At 41.7% G+C, this 15,445-nt stretch overlaps 1 protein-coding gene across 3 annotated transcripts in view; it reads left to right on the forward strand.

The window, feature by feature from the left end:
* LOC142027480 (phospholipid-transporting ATPase ID-like) overlaps positions 1–15,445 on the forward strand; it is a 75,726-nt gene that overhangs the window by 26,395 nt on the left and 33,886 nt on the right. For all 3 annotated transcript variants that reach the window (XM_075021745.1, XM_075021744.1, XM_075021743.1), the window contains 7 exons: positions 4,126–4,239; positions 6,527–6,625; positions 7,597–7,658; positions 9,250–9,322; positions 9,510–9,580; positions 10,766–10,848; positions 14,704–14,862. In XM_075021745.1, coding sequence (XP_074877846.1) covers positions 4,126–4,239; positions 6,527–6,625; positions 7,597–7,658; positions 9,250–9,322; positions 9,510–9,580; positions 10,766–10,848; positions 14,704–14,862 — 661 coding nt within the window. The remainder of the gene's footprint in view (positions 1–4,125; positions 4,240–6,526; positions 6,626–7,596; positions 7,659–9,249; positions 9,323–9,509; positions 9,581–10,765; positions 10,849–14,703; positions 14,863–15,445) is intronic.

Genomic DNA, 15,445 nt, shown 5'->3' on the forward strand with positions numbered 1-15,445 from the left:
AAAACAAAAAAAAAACCAAGAAAAAAGCAACAAAAGAAAGAGGACTGCGGGTTGGATATGGATCTTTTTATTTCTGGTGTTTGGCCAGTCTTTTACTTCCGGGAGTCAGGATGAAATCTTTACAGGGACCAGATGAACACCATCAGCATCATGTTGGCCTTTCGCAGTCTTCTGTTGAGTTGGGGCTGCTGCCCACCTTCAAGAATAAGGCAATGAACTTGGTAGGCTTAAAACTGATCTGGTCTGACTATTTTGTACTCCGTATGAAAACAAAGCCTCTGTGGCACCATATGCACTGTTACATGAGTCTATTAAATATGTCCTTGAGCACATTCACAGCCCTATGGTCACATTTCTGCATATGGCGTCTGTGTGCTTTCAAATTGCACTGCCGCAGTTAAACAAAATGCCATTGAATTGTGCTCCTGCTGACTCCTTACAAGGCTTTATCAAAGCACCTGGGAAAGCCACTTCTTCTTCTCAGCTGCTTCAACCCTCTGTACCTTGTGCTACACAGGTACCAGTGAAATGGCCAGGTGTTGTGGCACAACACCTCCCTGCAGGATCACCAAGGTTTTGCTAAAATTTGCTTTGGGCCAGGTTGTCCAGCTACTAGAAACTAATATGTCACTGAGCCAGGGGTATAAATTCAGGTGGCCAATACCTTGCCATACCCTGTCGTTTCTGGATATCACCCTTTAGCCCCTGTAATCTAGCCACAAAAGCAGCTTTGTCTCTTATTTCCAGTGACTTTTATGACGAGAAGATGATCTGTTTGTTCAGCGAACAAAGGTAGGAGCCATCTGCTGAGCATTTGCCTGTGGTTGGACGTCACAGGCGGGCTTCTGAAAACACCCCCAAAGTAACAGCTCATCCACCAGATCTGGACTTTTGTAACTGTGGCGCGATGAGCACTATTCTTAGGGACAACATTTTGGTGGAGTCACACCTCCAGGAGGTGTGAATCTAGCCCCTGAAAAGAGCAGATGAGAATAATCCCTCACCCACAGACAACGTTGCTCTCATGTCAAGCTTCGCATCTGGAGAGCTTGAGGCTGATGGTGGATAGCCACGCTCGAGCCTATTCATTTAGGACACAAGTGCATACAGAGGCTGCCGACAGTCAATCAGAAGTGTGGGGCAGATGTGGGAATAAGTATAAAGATCCGGACTCCCATCTTTGTACTTGGCCCATAGAGCTGTTTTTCTTAGCTTTTTGATTTTTATAAATCTACAGCAGAAACAGAAGTTCCAGTAAGGCCTCTTAATTGCTACTTCAAAGATATTTCCTCTCCATCACTTTTCCCATATGGGAGTCTTCCTCATTGAAGGCAGAGCATGTGGGAGCTAAGGCAGATGATGCATTAGAGGCTTTGCTTATAAAATGGTGGCTGTGTATGGACTGTTTAACACACTGTGGTGCAGCAGGTTCCCATAGTACCCCTCCTGCCCAGAGTCATGTACTGGTACAGCTCTAAAGGAGTGACAGGGTGTGATGGTGTTAAGCATCATGACATAGGATAAGATCAAAAGCAAAGGCCAACTGAGATTTCCCTGTAGTCAATCAAGAGCCCAAGCTGTCAAAGCAGGCAGGCCTGGAGTATTGCATGAAAACATAAATTATATCTTACACAGAGCTTCAACTGTATCCATGATGTGGGAATGCAGAGCTTTGAATTGGAAAGGCTGAAGTTATCCCTGGTTTGTTTTTATATTCCTTTAGCCCCTGAGGGCCCTGAACAAGTTAGTTGTTGAATGAGAAATCTTCAGAGTGATTACGAGGAATTCTTTTTTCCTGGTGCTTAGGTTTAATTATAAGTCTAGAATAACGAGAAGATCCACTGTAATACTCCCTGTCCCTACCCTGAGGCCTGTAGTGTCCCAATGTCCCAAAAGACTGTGTGTATCAAACAATATCACAATTCTGAACTACTATGGAGAAAATACTGGATGTCCAGATTCCTGCAGTTAAGCATTTGGAAGCTGTTATGTCTGGGGTTTTTACCATCCCTAATGGCAATAGGAAACAAAATGAATGGCTCTGGTTCATTCAGTGGTTTTCCTGACGTAATTAATGGACAGAAATAGAAGGCAGGAATTGAAATAAACCACTCCCATTCTTTTCCTATCCCCCTCTGAGATTTTTGCAGGCAAAGATCTATAAACTTTACGTGTTTACTGAGTAGTTTTTCCCATGTTGTATGTGACCCTCCGAAATCTGTTGACGCACAAAGGTCAAGTCCCCTGCACTTACTTCTTCCTGCAGCTACTGTCTGCTCTTTTCTGAAGTGGTCACGATATTTTTCTTCAGATTAGTGGGCATGGAGCATCTTTAGATCCAGTTTTTGTTAAAAAATCTGCCGGAGTCTGTGTCTGGGGGACACAGACTTGTCAAGCAATTTAGTTCTCTGTATGCTGGGGTTTGCAGAGGATGCTGCTATTCCATTGCTTCTGTTTTAGCAGTGTCTGTGAAGCCTGTGTGCAGCACATACCCCATGGTGAAGAATTTTGAAATAACCCAAATTTAACTATGTGTAATGTATTTTAGATCACAGGCAGAGTTAACCACACCCAGAGATGGCTACATGATGCCAGGAGACAGGCAATGTTGTTTATATGATGATCACTGATAAACATCTTTTCTTGTTGGAGTGCAATCAACGGGAGGATTTGGCTAGCTCTTCCATGAAGGGCGTTTCCATCTCTGCTCTTTCAGAGACTTATTCTTTGGCTTGTACAAGGGATAAAACATGAAGTTAATGCTGAAGAATATTGCCGTACTTTGTGTCTGGACAGAGCGAAATCCAGTAACTGCCTAAAATGGAATAGCTTCCCCGTACACAACTTACAGTGGTACTCTTAAATAATTGGTTTAATGGTGAAAACATGATGATGTGTGTCATCTTAGATGCTAAGATTCTGGATTAATGTATGGATTGGAAGTGGCCTGTGATTCATACTTAGCAGCTCCTGCCCTCCCACCATCTTAGCAATATCTAAAGGCTATTACAATACTACAGCCACCGTTTTCTCTTCCATTGAACCAGCAAATCTGTTACTGAATGAAGGTGCACTGTAATATCTGCTTCCTTGTGCTGTCACACCTTAGGTTCCCTGTGAGGGGGTTAATAGTCATCTTCTGGAGAACTTCTAGGAGGGAAATTTCAGATGTGTTGGCAACAGATGGGATACATTCTTCCAGGACTAAACCTGGATGAGTGCTTGATAAATTCCATATGAAAAGAAAGTTTAGCACACCTGAAAACTGAAGGGACAGCCCAAGCTGGTGGGCTCACTACAATGGATTGAGTTTGTCTATCAGGTGGCAAGAATTTGACCAGAGTGCTCTGATCTCTGCGGAAGAAAATACCCAGTTCTGTAATCTCGAGCTTGGGTCTTTCTCTGATTTGAAGAAGACAGATCGAGGAGCAGACATTGCTTGTGGCTGGAGGGGCCGTCTGCAATTAGAAATGGAAACTGGAAATAGGGAACAAAACTGCAACTTGCTTACTGAAATGGTGAGTTCTTGTATTAGTGGCTGTTTGCACAACACCTCATTCAAGTGATCTTTGTGGAATAGAAACAAGCAACCTCTTCAAGTTGCTGAGCTGAGAGGCTGCTGAATCAGCTGAAAATAATGTCATGTTCTGCTCCTGGGAGGGCCTATAGCTCATGTGGCTTTGTCCAGCCAAATGGTGCTTCAGAATCTCAGGCAAATGATAGATGATTGACCTAGCCTGTGTTTTGTAACACTGTTTGCAGATGCTACCAGCAAAATTGTTGTGTTCTGGTTACAGTTTTTAATTCTATTTGTACATCGTGTAAGTAGGAAGACTATTAATAAAGAGAAGATGCGTCTCTGTGAGCAACTACATGTACCTGTATCTACATGCAGTTGCACTGGCATAAACTGAGCATCATGTTTTCACCAATTCCAAGAGGGAATCTGTCTGTTTATCCAGGATCAGCATGATTGTGTAGGGAAAAAGGAAATGGTTTTTGAGCTGCTGTTGGAAACAATGCTATTGCCAAATATAAGCAAGGAAAAACACAGTTGAAATGGGTTGTGCTGTAATTTTGTTTCCTGTTTTACCAATTCTATTTATTTTCTTTTTCTCCCTACAGAACAATTCAATTAAAACATCAAAATACAACTTCTTCACTTTCCTGCCTCTCAACCTGTTTGAACAGTTCCAGCGAATAGCCAATGCTTACTTTCTTTTCTTGCTGATTTTGCAGGTATGAATTCACTGTGCTGTTTCTAGCAGATTGCGTTGTCTGTTATCAAAGCTGGTCTATGTATTGATAGTTGTAATAAAGTGCAAGCTGTTATGAATTAGCATGTTAGTAAAACCTTAAAGTAGATAGAAAGTAGGACAGGAAAAAAAGCAATTTCCTCTATTACCTTTGGCTATGAGGGATTGAACTAAATGAAGAAAAAAATTTAATTAAACTTTTCAACATATTGTGTATCTTTTTCATGCCCTGTCCTACCACCCTTTTGTTTCTACTTCTGAGTGCTCCTGGCTATCCTCAGGTTTGCATTACTTTTTCTTCCTCTAGTACAAAAGGAAGTTGTCTCTTGTCCATAAGTTTAAAGGAAAATTCCATTGGCAGTCTCAAAGGAAACAGTAAGAAGAACAAATTTGTAACCTGTACTGTTTCCCTGGGAAGGAAGGAGTTAACATCAGGAAGGGTCAAAGTTGGAGCTAGTTTGCATAAAGCTGAATATTGCTGCACCTTGCTCAGCAGGGTAAGGAAGGTGTCTAATATGGATCATGTCAGACACTGGTAACACTATTGAACACTGTGGCTCATAATGGCATTGAGTTGCACTTTGCCCATCACTGTTGGTAATACTATTCTGTCTGAAAGCTGAATGCACTGGAGAAATTGATATCAAGATTTCTGCCTCATTGCACTTTGCTAGAATATGGATAAAAGCAGTGTTCTCTGTTGTTGCCGAGTCATACTGAAATACATGTTATGAAAAAAAGGGTATAATTTTGATTATGTTTCAAGGATGACATTTTAAATTTCACCATTTCAGTGCACACAAGTTTGCAAAATTATCTTTTTCAAATGCTCTTTTTCAATTTCTGCTCAAAAAAAAGTATAGGCAAAATACTTTTAAGCCTGTAGCAAACTACATACAATCTTTTTTGCTTATTTATAGGGAATGAATTTGGGAAATTTCAGTGCACATGCATTTTTTAAGAAACTAGTGAAAGTGCTTTTTCAGCTAAGCTGACAGCACTGTTCCTGTGTTGTTGTACTGCACTCTAGCTGTTTGTCTATCAAATTCATAATATTTCAAACTGTTTGCCTTAAATTATTCCACTGTGTCTTTTGCTGAACCATCTAGGAGTGACTGTATATAAAAGCACACAGCTTTTCCTGCCTGCATCAAGGTAGGCTAAAAAGGGCAGCCATTAGTATTTTATATTTACATATTCCCCCATTTAATTTTTTCCCTCTTCTGCCCACTCACTCCATCCCCATAGCACTGGGAGTATCTCTTCCTGCATCAGGAGTGGATGTGATGGGCAGGCTGTGGAACTCTGCCTCCCCACTCCTTTGGCACAGCCCAGTAGGACATGCATATTCCCAGTGAAGTGAGAAGGTAGCAGTTATGTGTCTCTGCAGCATCCACAGCTGAGCAGGGCTGTGCTTGCCTCTAAACATCATTCCTCCTGGCTGGATTTGGTGGTGCCTGTAGGATCTGGGTTGTGGCAGTGCAGTGGAAGGAGCAATCTCAAAGAGCAGCTCTCCACCCTTAAGCAGCTGCTTTAGGGGCATAAATGTCAACTTCACAATGCACATGGACCTGATGCTGCCCAAATCCAATCTTATGGACACAGGGATGCTGGTAACACATCACTTCCATCATTAGTGCTGTTATTCCAGAGGAAGGGGAGAACTATGCTTCGGTAAGACATCCATCTCTGCATCATTGAAGGCATGACAGAGTCACATTCAACTCTTGGGTCCTCTCACCATTAAAGATCTGGGAAACAAAAATGGCTCTGTTGATCTTGGAAGAGCAAGGTCAGCCTTGGCAACAGCTGTGTGTTGTTTACTGATATGAAGTTTACTTCAGCAAAATGTGAAGAGTTACTGAAACAAAAAATAGAAGCCTTTGAAGGATCCGCACAGCATGTCTTACTCAAATAGCTCTGGGTCCCTCACAGCAGGCTTGCCCATGTCACTGCCTCCAGCGAAATCCACCAGGGACTTTGCAATCCTAATGTTAAAACAGCAAGAAAGAGCAACCTACTGCACTTCCTGACAGCTCCAAGTTTATATCCTAAATTATAGCTTGTTTTGTAAGCAAAGTATGGGTTCCCTGCCTGTCTCACCCTTGTGGGGTCACATATAAGTGATAGAGCTGCATTTCTGTCTTTATTCTTTATTCAGATATCATAGAAACATGTTATCTGCAGCTTCCACAGAAAACAGTGTTTTGTTTCCATCAGTTTGCTGAACTGGCAAGAAATTTCTCAACTCAGATCTTTTCTTCCTACAGTTGATTCCTCAGATTTCCTCGCTGGCCTGGTTTACAACGGTGGTGCCCCTAGTGCTGGTGCTGGCTGTATCAGGAGTCAAGGATGCCATCGATGATTTTGTAAGATCTGTATTGCTGACCTGTACTTTGGAGTTTGCCCGTAATTCTTCATCACAATGACTAAAGCAAATCACTTAAAATAAACACAGCCAGTGGCAGGCAGTTGGAGAACAGGTCTGCGGCCAAGATGTGGTCTGAGATTAGATCCCTGAATCTATGGTTCATTACCTAAAAAGGAGCTAGAATTTCCAAATCACTGAGCAGTCCAGCAGCTCCATTGGCTTTCTCTGAAACTGCCCAGCATGTCTAAAAATTTGGTCACCAATAGATATGTCTGGATGCATGCACAGAAGTCTATTCTTAGGCTTCCACTTTGGAGAACTCATCCTCTGCCATCTAGCTGTAATGTGGGCAGAAAAAACATTTGGTAAGAAGTAAGGGTACAAACTGTGTGTGATTTTTCAAACTTGCACAGCTTTGGCCAAAGTCTGCTTCCATCAGAAGTAATGGTCAAAGTCCCATTGACTTCATGGGGTGACATTAGAGCTGAGTTTAGCATCTGATTTTCTCTTGTTATTAAATAATTTTGATACTCTATGGAGACTCGGTCCAACTTTGCAAGTAGGCAGGTGAGAGGTGGCAAGGTCTCTCCCAGGGAGCAACGCCAGAATATCTGTGGCCAATTCCCATATCAAAACAAAGAAATGGATTTCTCTGGGTGCTTAGCTTACAAAACTGTGACATGCAGGACCAACACCAGTTGAGTCAGGACTGTGCTAAGTGATGTATAAGGCTCTACCCTCCTTCCTCCCTCCAAGAGCAAGCTCAATGTTGCCTGTTGCTCTTTGTAGTCCAGTTATGCCCTATGTTATGAGTGTAAACATGGGCTCGACTATGACTCAGTCTTGACTCTAATCTGCCTGACCCATTCAGCCAGCTGGGTGAAAACCTAAAATGTTAATGAACTGCCTACAGCTCTTGTGCACTTGTTTTCTTGGAAATGCCTTTTAACGTACTGATCAAATTTTCAGAATCGACACAAAAGTGACAAACATGTCAACAACCGCCCAGTCCAGGTCCTGATCAATGGCATGTAAGTCCTTTTTCTTTTGCTGTAATTTTGAATGGGAAGAGCACTTTATTAATAATAATTTTATTCTGTGTGATTCCCAAAGGTCACTAAACAATTTAAAATTTAATTGTCTTCCACACCATTAGTTCACCATGCAGTTGTGGACTATGTGTCTGATTGATGAACTCAAGCAGAGTACCACAATCAGTGCAGACATTATGGCTGTGACCTTGCACTGACAAAAAGTAAACTTTTTCTGTTCCTGGGTATATATATATATATTTAAATAAGTGATAGTTTGAGAGTATTGTATTATTTTACTCCTTACCCTAGAAGTGACAAGCAAGGCTGTCTTCCCATGTCCATTTATGTTCATAGCATTTATTTCTGCATGAAGAAAAAGCTAGGCATTATCCACAAGTCATTTTAAAGTAAGAAGCAAGAACAGCTTCCTCATACACGTCATAATACTTTGAGTATGTGTAGTGCTTCTGACTTAGATGTACTCAAAACATTTCAGCTGTGTGCTTTGGACATTGTACTGCTAGCACTGTTCTTTCCTGCAGAAAAAATAGCAGAGGCCTTGGCTTTTGTGGCAGACAGATGTGCTGTTTACTTGTGGCTCCATGGAGTCCAACTATGCGTAGGACACAGCTGTAGACAGCTGTGAAGTCTCTGGTGACTTTTTTTTTCCATACTATAGATAGCAGTATGTTGTGTAAACTCCAGCAAATGATCAAACAGTTAAAAATATGACTGGAAACTGAAGAATAGGAACATACTTTTTGTTCTTTCTCCTAAGTAAACCAGTTTCTTAGTGTACTGTGTATTAGTTACTGTGTCTAGGAAACATACATTGAAACAGAAATTTTTTGGTATCTTGCCTTTGTTCAAAAACTGGAAACCATAGGTCCTGCCCAACTCCAACCAACACCGAAAAAGCAAGGCTGAGCTGAACTCAGGCTTGAACACCCAGTCCTGTTTTGATATAGCTCTTGATATTTCTCACCTCTAGATTTTGCATATACAGCTACCGTGACTGGGTTACGTTGGCGCTTCCAGTTTAGCTGACTGTCTGCACGCGCATCTCGCTTAGTGCTGTGGAGGCCACTGCAGACGTGGGCTTAGCTAGGCACAGGCACAGCCAAAGCACCTGCGTTGACCTTCCTGACAGCCAGGCCTGCACAGAGCCATGTCTGTTGCTCTGGCCCTTAATGTCACTTAGAAAAACTAACAACACAACTGATTTTCCCAGGTGTTTGGGAAGTGTGTTACAAAAAGTAGAGGTTTTTTTCTGAGACAGTGTGGCCCTTTAGGAGAAAGAAGGGAGTAGTCAGTCCAGACAGGACAGTGCACATGGACTCTGCTGCTATTGTGGGGATTGGTCTCAACCCTGCACAGGTCACACCAACCACTGTTACCGATTTTTTGTATTGAGGTGGTCCCTTAGCTTACTATTGATCAGGCCACATCGTGGCAGACACTGCTCCGTCTTATCAACAGCCCAAGTCCTGATGGCACCTACAGCTTGGCTTCAGGAGCAGAGCCGAGTATCCTACTTTCCCAAGTGGTGTTTGCTTTATGTGCCTAATTACTAGGAGTCTTCTTGCAGGTTAAAAGATGAAAAATGGATGAATGTCCAAGTGGGGGATATAATAAAACTAGAAAACAACAACTTTGTGACGGTGAGTACAGTTTCTCTCCATCCTGCTCATAGTTATTCTCTGTTATTACTCTTATCACTCGCAAGCAAATGAGTCAGTAATGATAACTGCCTGAGAGACCTGCAGTGTGCAGAAACCACAAATAGCATTGCGGTGCCGTGCCCTCTGACCATGTGAACTCATGCCAAGTCTGTCTGTCTGTGTTCAGGCCGATCTACTGCTACTGTCGAGCAGCGAGCCGCACAGCCTAACGTACATCGAGACAGCTGAACTGGATGGGTAAGTAAGGCTGGCCCTTGGGTGCAATCACTGCTGCCAGTGCAAGGCCAAATCTTCTCTGGTGACCCTAGGTGCTGCAACCTTACCTGCAATAGCTTTTGTTGCAAGAGTTTCCTAATACATAGAATAAATTTTGGGTAGGTATCTTGAAAATAAAGTCTTCTGGTGGATACTTTTGCCTCTTTCAGTGGAAATGTCATGTGAGGAAGGGACTTTTATTTTTAGTGACAGTTCTTATAACACTGAGAGTTAGTTTGAAATGTGTACTTGCAGTATCCCAGGTCACCAGCAGAAACTTTCTGTTTCTTCTGTCTCTCTTAGTCTTTTCTCTTAGCCAGTTTATCTGGGTGAGGTAATCACAATTAATAACTCCAGAAGTCTTCCTTGGACTGCTATACCACAATATTAATGCATGCACACTGCAAAGGCTTCCAAATGTTGCTCACTCCAGGGCACAACTGACCACAAGTCAGAGGGCTGCAACTAATTTGTATTAATTGGAATAAACTGGATCCAACCTCATCTTTATGACACAATTTGCATTACTTTTTCTGCATTGCCTGGAGGTAGCATCAGCTTGAAGGACTAAGCAAGACCAGAGAGATCAAGAAATTGTGTCTTTCCCAGTACCCTACAGACAGCTCTCTGGAGTTTCCCTATCTGATTTCTGCTGAAAATGATCTTGTAGTTCCTGTACGTGAAAGTGCCAGGAGGCTCTAAACAAATGCAGTGTTTCTTTGACATTGCATTTCAAACTCCCCAGGTAGCTAGTCCCAGGACTTCAGTACTCTTCAGGACTAGAATACCATGGGAGAAGACCCAGAGTGCTCCTATATGCTCAGATACCTTAAGGTTCAGTGTGGTATGAATGGCAGGATAGACAGCAAGCTGCTCAGGGAGCTGAGATGCCTAGTCTTGCACTTTGTAGTGAAAATGAGAAGACAGAGCCACCTCACTCTCTTTGGTACCATGGTACCATGTCCAGAATTCCTCTGGCTTGCCTGTCTTTGCAACTGAAAGAGAAAACTACACCCTTTGGCCAGGTAAAAAAGGCCAATGGTGGCATGGTCCATCAGATGTTTAAGGAAGAAGACTGTCCTCCAGAACAGAAGTTACTTTCAGGGAGAGCTTCCAGTTCACATAGGACTTTTAGTTCATGTTTTTGTCTCATGTTATTTTTTACAGTGAAACAAACCTGAAAGTGAAGCAGGCTTTGACAGTCACTGCAGAGCTTGGAGAAGATCTTCAGAAACTGACAGAGTTCAATGGTGAGTCTACACGGAAAATTCACTTTCCAGAGGATTTGCCCAAACACCAGAGTCCAGAGAGTGCCTGGGAGTCTTCCTTCCAGGCTGTCACCTGCTCCCTGCTAAGAGTCCTCTGGGTGCAGCGGCAGGAGAACACAATGGGCACATTGCAGTCTGTACAACTGATATAAACAGCATACACAGAGAAAGAGATCCCCCTTCACTTGCAGGTCTTGGTGCCATGCATGGCTATAACCTGAAACTGCATTGGTGGGAATTCTCCTTCTGGCTGCACACTTTTCTTTAGCATTTGTCTGTATATGTTGAGATTACCCACCTTGAACTTCAGCACAAAAGTTTGTGTAATTGCCCAGTGGAAACTTTTTTCCCAAAACTGCATGCTTAGTTCTGATCTCAAAATATTTTCACACTGCACTTTTACATTGATGCAGGCAATGCTGATGCGTCGATTACATTTAGCTTCTGAGCAGAGGCACTTTCCAGACACGATGCAAACCAGAGGACTAACTGTGCACACAGGACAGGTGGCTACTTCACAGACTGAAGCCTTGCCCTGCCAGCATTTCCCTCCTCTCTCAATGCCACAATAAACACTACATTTTAAGATATTTAAAGGCAAGCAGTGCAGATGTAGTTAACAGGCAATGTGTCCTTTCTTAGCACTGTTTTGTATATCAAATATAGAATAGAATAGGATAGAATAGAATAGAATAGAATAGAATAGAATAGAATAGAATAGAATAGACTATTTCAGTTGGAAGGGACCTACGATGATCATCTAGTCCAACTGCCTGACCACTTCATGGCTGACCAAAAGTTAAAGCACGTTATTAAGGGCATTGTCCAAATGCCTCTGAAACACTGACAGGCTTGGGACATCGACCACCTCTCTAGGAAGCCTGTTCCAGTGCTTGACCACCCTCTTGGTAAAGAAATGCTTCCTCATGTCCAGTCTGAACTGCTCCTGGAGCAGCTTTGAACCGTTCCCACACATCCTGTCACTGGATACCAGGGAACATATAGCAGCACATACACAGAAAGGAGCCAGATCTGTCAAAACCAGACTACTCCATGCTCACACATCATCTGTCTGCAGAGAGAGGATGGAGGAACAGACCAAGTGGTGTTAGTCACGTTCAGCAGTGACCTGCTGGCTGAAGTGTGAGGGAAGGATTACGGGAAGAGTCGATATGGAAAGGGGTGGAGTGAGTGCTGCTGTCCTTGGAATGTCTCAAGGACTGTAGGCTCTCAGCAATTATTTTTAGATAAAGAGGAAAAATAATTTTTAAAAAATTCTCTTTGAAATAACTAGATGATTCCAGGACAAATGGTGGAGACGTGGCAGAGAGTTAGCATAGCTGGAACTGTCTCTGGTAGAGTCATCCAAAGGCATGGGCTTTGCTTTTGCTTTCTACATTGAGGTTTTATGAAATAATGTGTGTGGTCTCAGCTGAGTGTCAGCTCAGTACATCAGGATTTCTCTGAAATGTTGGCTGAGGTTCTGAGTGTTTTAGGTCTTGAGAAATATGTTTTTACAGGTGCAGTTAGATGCTTTATGTTAATAGTCAGAGTGGTGTGCCTTAATTATTCTCCTGAAGAGGCTGCAGTGTGTATCAATTTGTAAGCAAAATGTTAATCTTAAATAATTTTTCAAGGATTTTCTGTGTAGTGCTTATCTGAGGATACTGCATTCTTGAAACTGCATAATTAAAAAGAAGTTTCAAAATATTTTAGAAAATTAAAGCTTTTTTTTTATCAAATATTTATTTGTCCTTTAAATCTCTATTTTAGTTATATTGTAAATAAAAGTGGCCTCTTCGCAATACTTAAAATGAATAAAATGTTTCCCAGGATGATTTATATTTGGCAGAGTACTGGAAGAGTGCCTGGAATCAGACCCAACCTTGCATTTCCCCAGTAAACCACTGTAGAAGTATTTAAATATTTATGTAACTCTTTATCTAATTACTTCTTAAGACAGGAAGAGAGGAAAGGGTTGAGCAGCTAATACAGGCACCCAGTGGAATGCTTAATGTGAGTTATGATGTTTGTTGACATCGCAATGGTTCAGATAAGGAAGATACTTGCAAAATGCTGAACTTCTTTATTTGATTTGGGAAACAGAGAGATGAGAAAGGAAACAATAGTTTTCAGTTACCTACTACTTATCACATGTAGAGTTGGCAGTACATTCAGGTATCATCTTGGTGTTAATGGGAGGGAGAGAGAGAAGGCATGGTGCCTTGCTGAGGTGTCTTCAGCTGCAGAGTTACTGGGGTCAGTGCAGGTATATTGGGTGAATCTCTAGAGCTTCTCACTTTTTTGGGTGATTGTTCTAATTCAGTTGAATCTCTTCTGATCTCAAAATCAGCATATCAGTAACCCAGACCCACCTGCTCACTGGAAAGCAGAGGTGGATGTTGACACACAAGTACTCATACAAGCATCGTTCCACAGCTGGCATGAGGAGAGGCACAGTCTTCCTGGTGGGGGATCATGCCCTGGGTTTGGTTCACCAAAGTCTCATTGTGCTGTGTTTCAGGTTGCACTGCAAAGCCTCTGTTTTCTCTGTGCTCTTCAAGGTGTTGCAAGGGCTGCATTGAGACGGGTCTGGTTACTGTAGACTTTTAGAAATGATGGAGTACAGGTCTAACTGTTCTTGGATTGCCTAGACGATAGAATAGAAGATCAGCATAGTTGTTAGTATGAGCTCTGATGTCACATATGTCACAGAATTTCCTAATCTCTTTATCTTTCAAGTCTGATGATTTGTCTGCCCTAGAGTAGAGCTACTTTTCTATGAAAAGAGCATCCATTCTTGATCTTAAAATTTGCGGTGGTGGAGACTACCACAATACTTGAAGTTGTACTTTTCTTCTGGACTTCTCTAGATTTTGTTTCCAGTCTCTTGAGCCTGGTGTGTTTTGTCTGAGAACAGCTGGAAGAGCTGTATTCTCTGCAAATGCTAGTCCTTATGTACATATTTGCAGCCTGCGATCAAAATAACTGTAATGTTCCTGCTGATTAACTGAACAGACTGAACTCTTGCATTCCCTTTCAGTAAGGAGTATTTGTACTTTCCAGTTCTTTTCAATACATGCACAGCGCTCTGCTTTGAATCTTTAGATGTCAGGTGCAAAAGGTGATTTAAATAATCATTTTTATACCAAAGTATCTGTGTTTACAGTTTTGTGTGAACATGTTTTATTACAAGAAATAAATATAAAGCATCAAAATAGAAACAGGCTCTCCAATCACTTACAGTGTCAGCTGCTTGGCCAAAGAAGGTAGCAGTATCTTTTTTCATGTGCCACTGGACTTCAGTTATAAAACAGATGAAATTAAAACACAGTGAACAAAGACACCTCACTTAATTACTCTTCTGCAGCCTTCAGGCTATGATTTTTCTCGCTTGGGCTCCTGCAGTTTTAAAGAAAATGGAATAGGGATTATGTGAGGTCAGCACTTTTAGCTAAAGTTATCCAGTGACATCCTACCACTATGAACCTGCTGTGAAAGGACTAAAAGTAAGTTGCTGGTTCAACATTTCTTCTCACCCACAAAAAAGTTGTGGAAACTTTGTTTTGTACTCTACCAGCAAAAAATTGCCATGTTCAAAGAACAGGATAAATCCAAGTTCATTGTAGTTCATTGGATAATGACATGAATATGGGGAAGGAGCAATACGCTAAATGATGAGTAAATATAGGATACAGGATGGGAACAACGGGGTCAGGAGTGGACTGCAGCTACAGTGTGAAATATCCCCTGTCTGGGGAACAGCTGAGAATGCAGGATTGACTGACATCTTTCTGGGCCAAGATTTCCATTTTTGTTTTTACCTTCCTTTTACAGGTGAAGTCAAATGTGAGGCACCAAATAACAAACTAGATAAGTTCACAGGAACTCTTACTCTTCGAGGAGAGAAGTATGCCCTGGATAATGAGAAGATGTTGCTGAGGGGCTGTACTATTAGGAACACAGAATGGTGCTTTGGTCTCGTTATTTATGCTGGTAGGTAGAAAAATTGACATGTTAATTGCAGAGCACTAGCACGGAGGTACATCACACCCAGTATGCACAAAGGAACCAAGTATTTTCCTCTTTGGAAAATATGTTTCTACTAGGTACAAGAACAAAAGCAAAACAATGCATGAGATCCCTTGGCTTAACTCTAGGCTAGAAATTATGCATATTACAGGAGATTTTAATCTGAGATTTTTATAGTGGTCTATGAGAGAAAACTGGATTGCAAATGCTACATTACAACATCCAATTTCATCTTGATTGAGTGCTTTAGTAAGCAGAAGTAGTCTTTATTTCAGAAATGTATGCAGCAAAGTACATAGGAGAAGTCTTGACCAATCAATAAGAAAGCATAGAAGAATTAAATTTGTTTAAGGTTTTACATTAAAGCTGAATTAAGTCTGCCTTTACTGGCCCACACTGGGACAACTGGAGTCTTTCTCTCACCAGGCTTGTTCAAAATTTTTCATTCCTAAGTGTATTTGATTAAAAATTCTGCATCATTTCTATGTCATTTTAATCCATATTGGAATATCAGACTCATCAATAATATTATTGTAGATCATTAGAT

This window comes from Buteo buteo, chromosome Z (assembly GCF_964188355.1).
Source record: "Buteo buteo chromosome Z, bButBut1.hap1.1, whole genome shotgun sequence".
Taxonomy (NCBI): domain Eukaryota; kingdom Metazoa; phylum Chordata; class Aves; order Accipitriformes; family Accipitridae; genus Buteo; species Buteo buteo.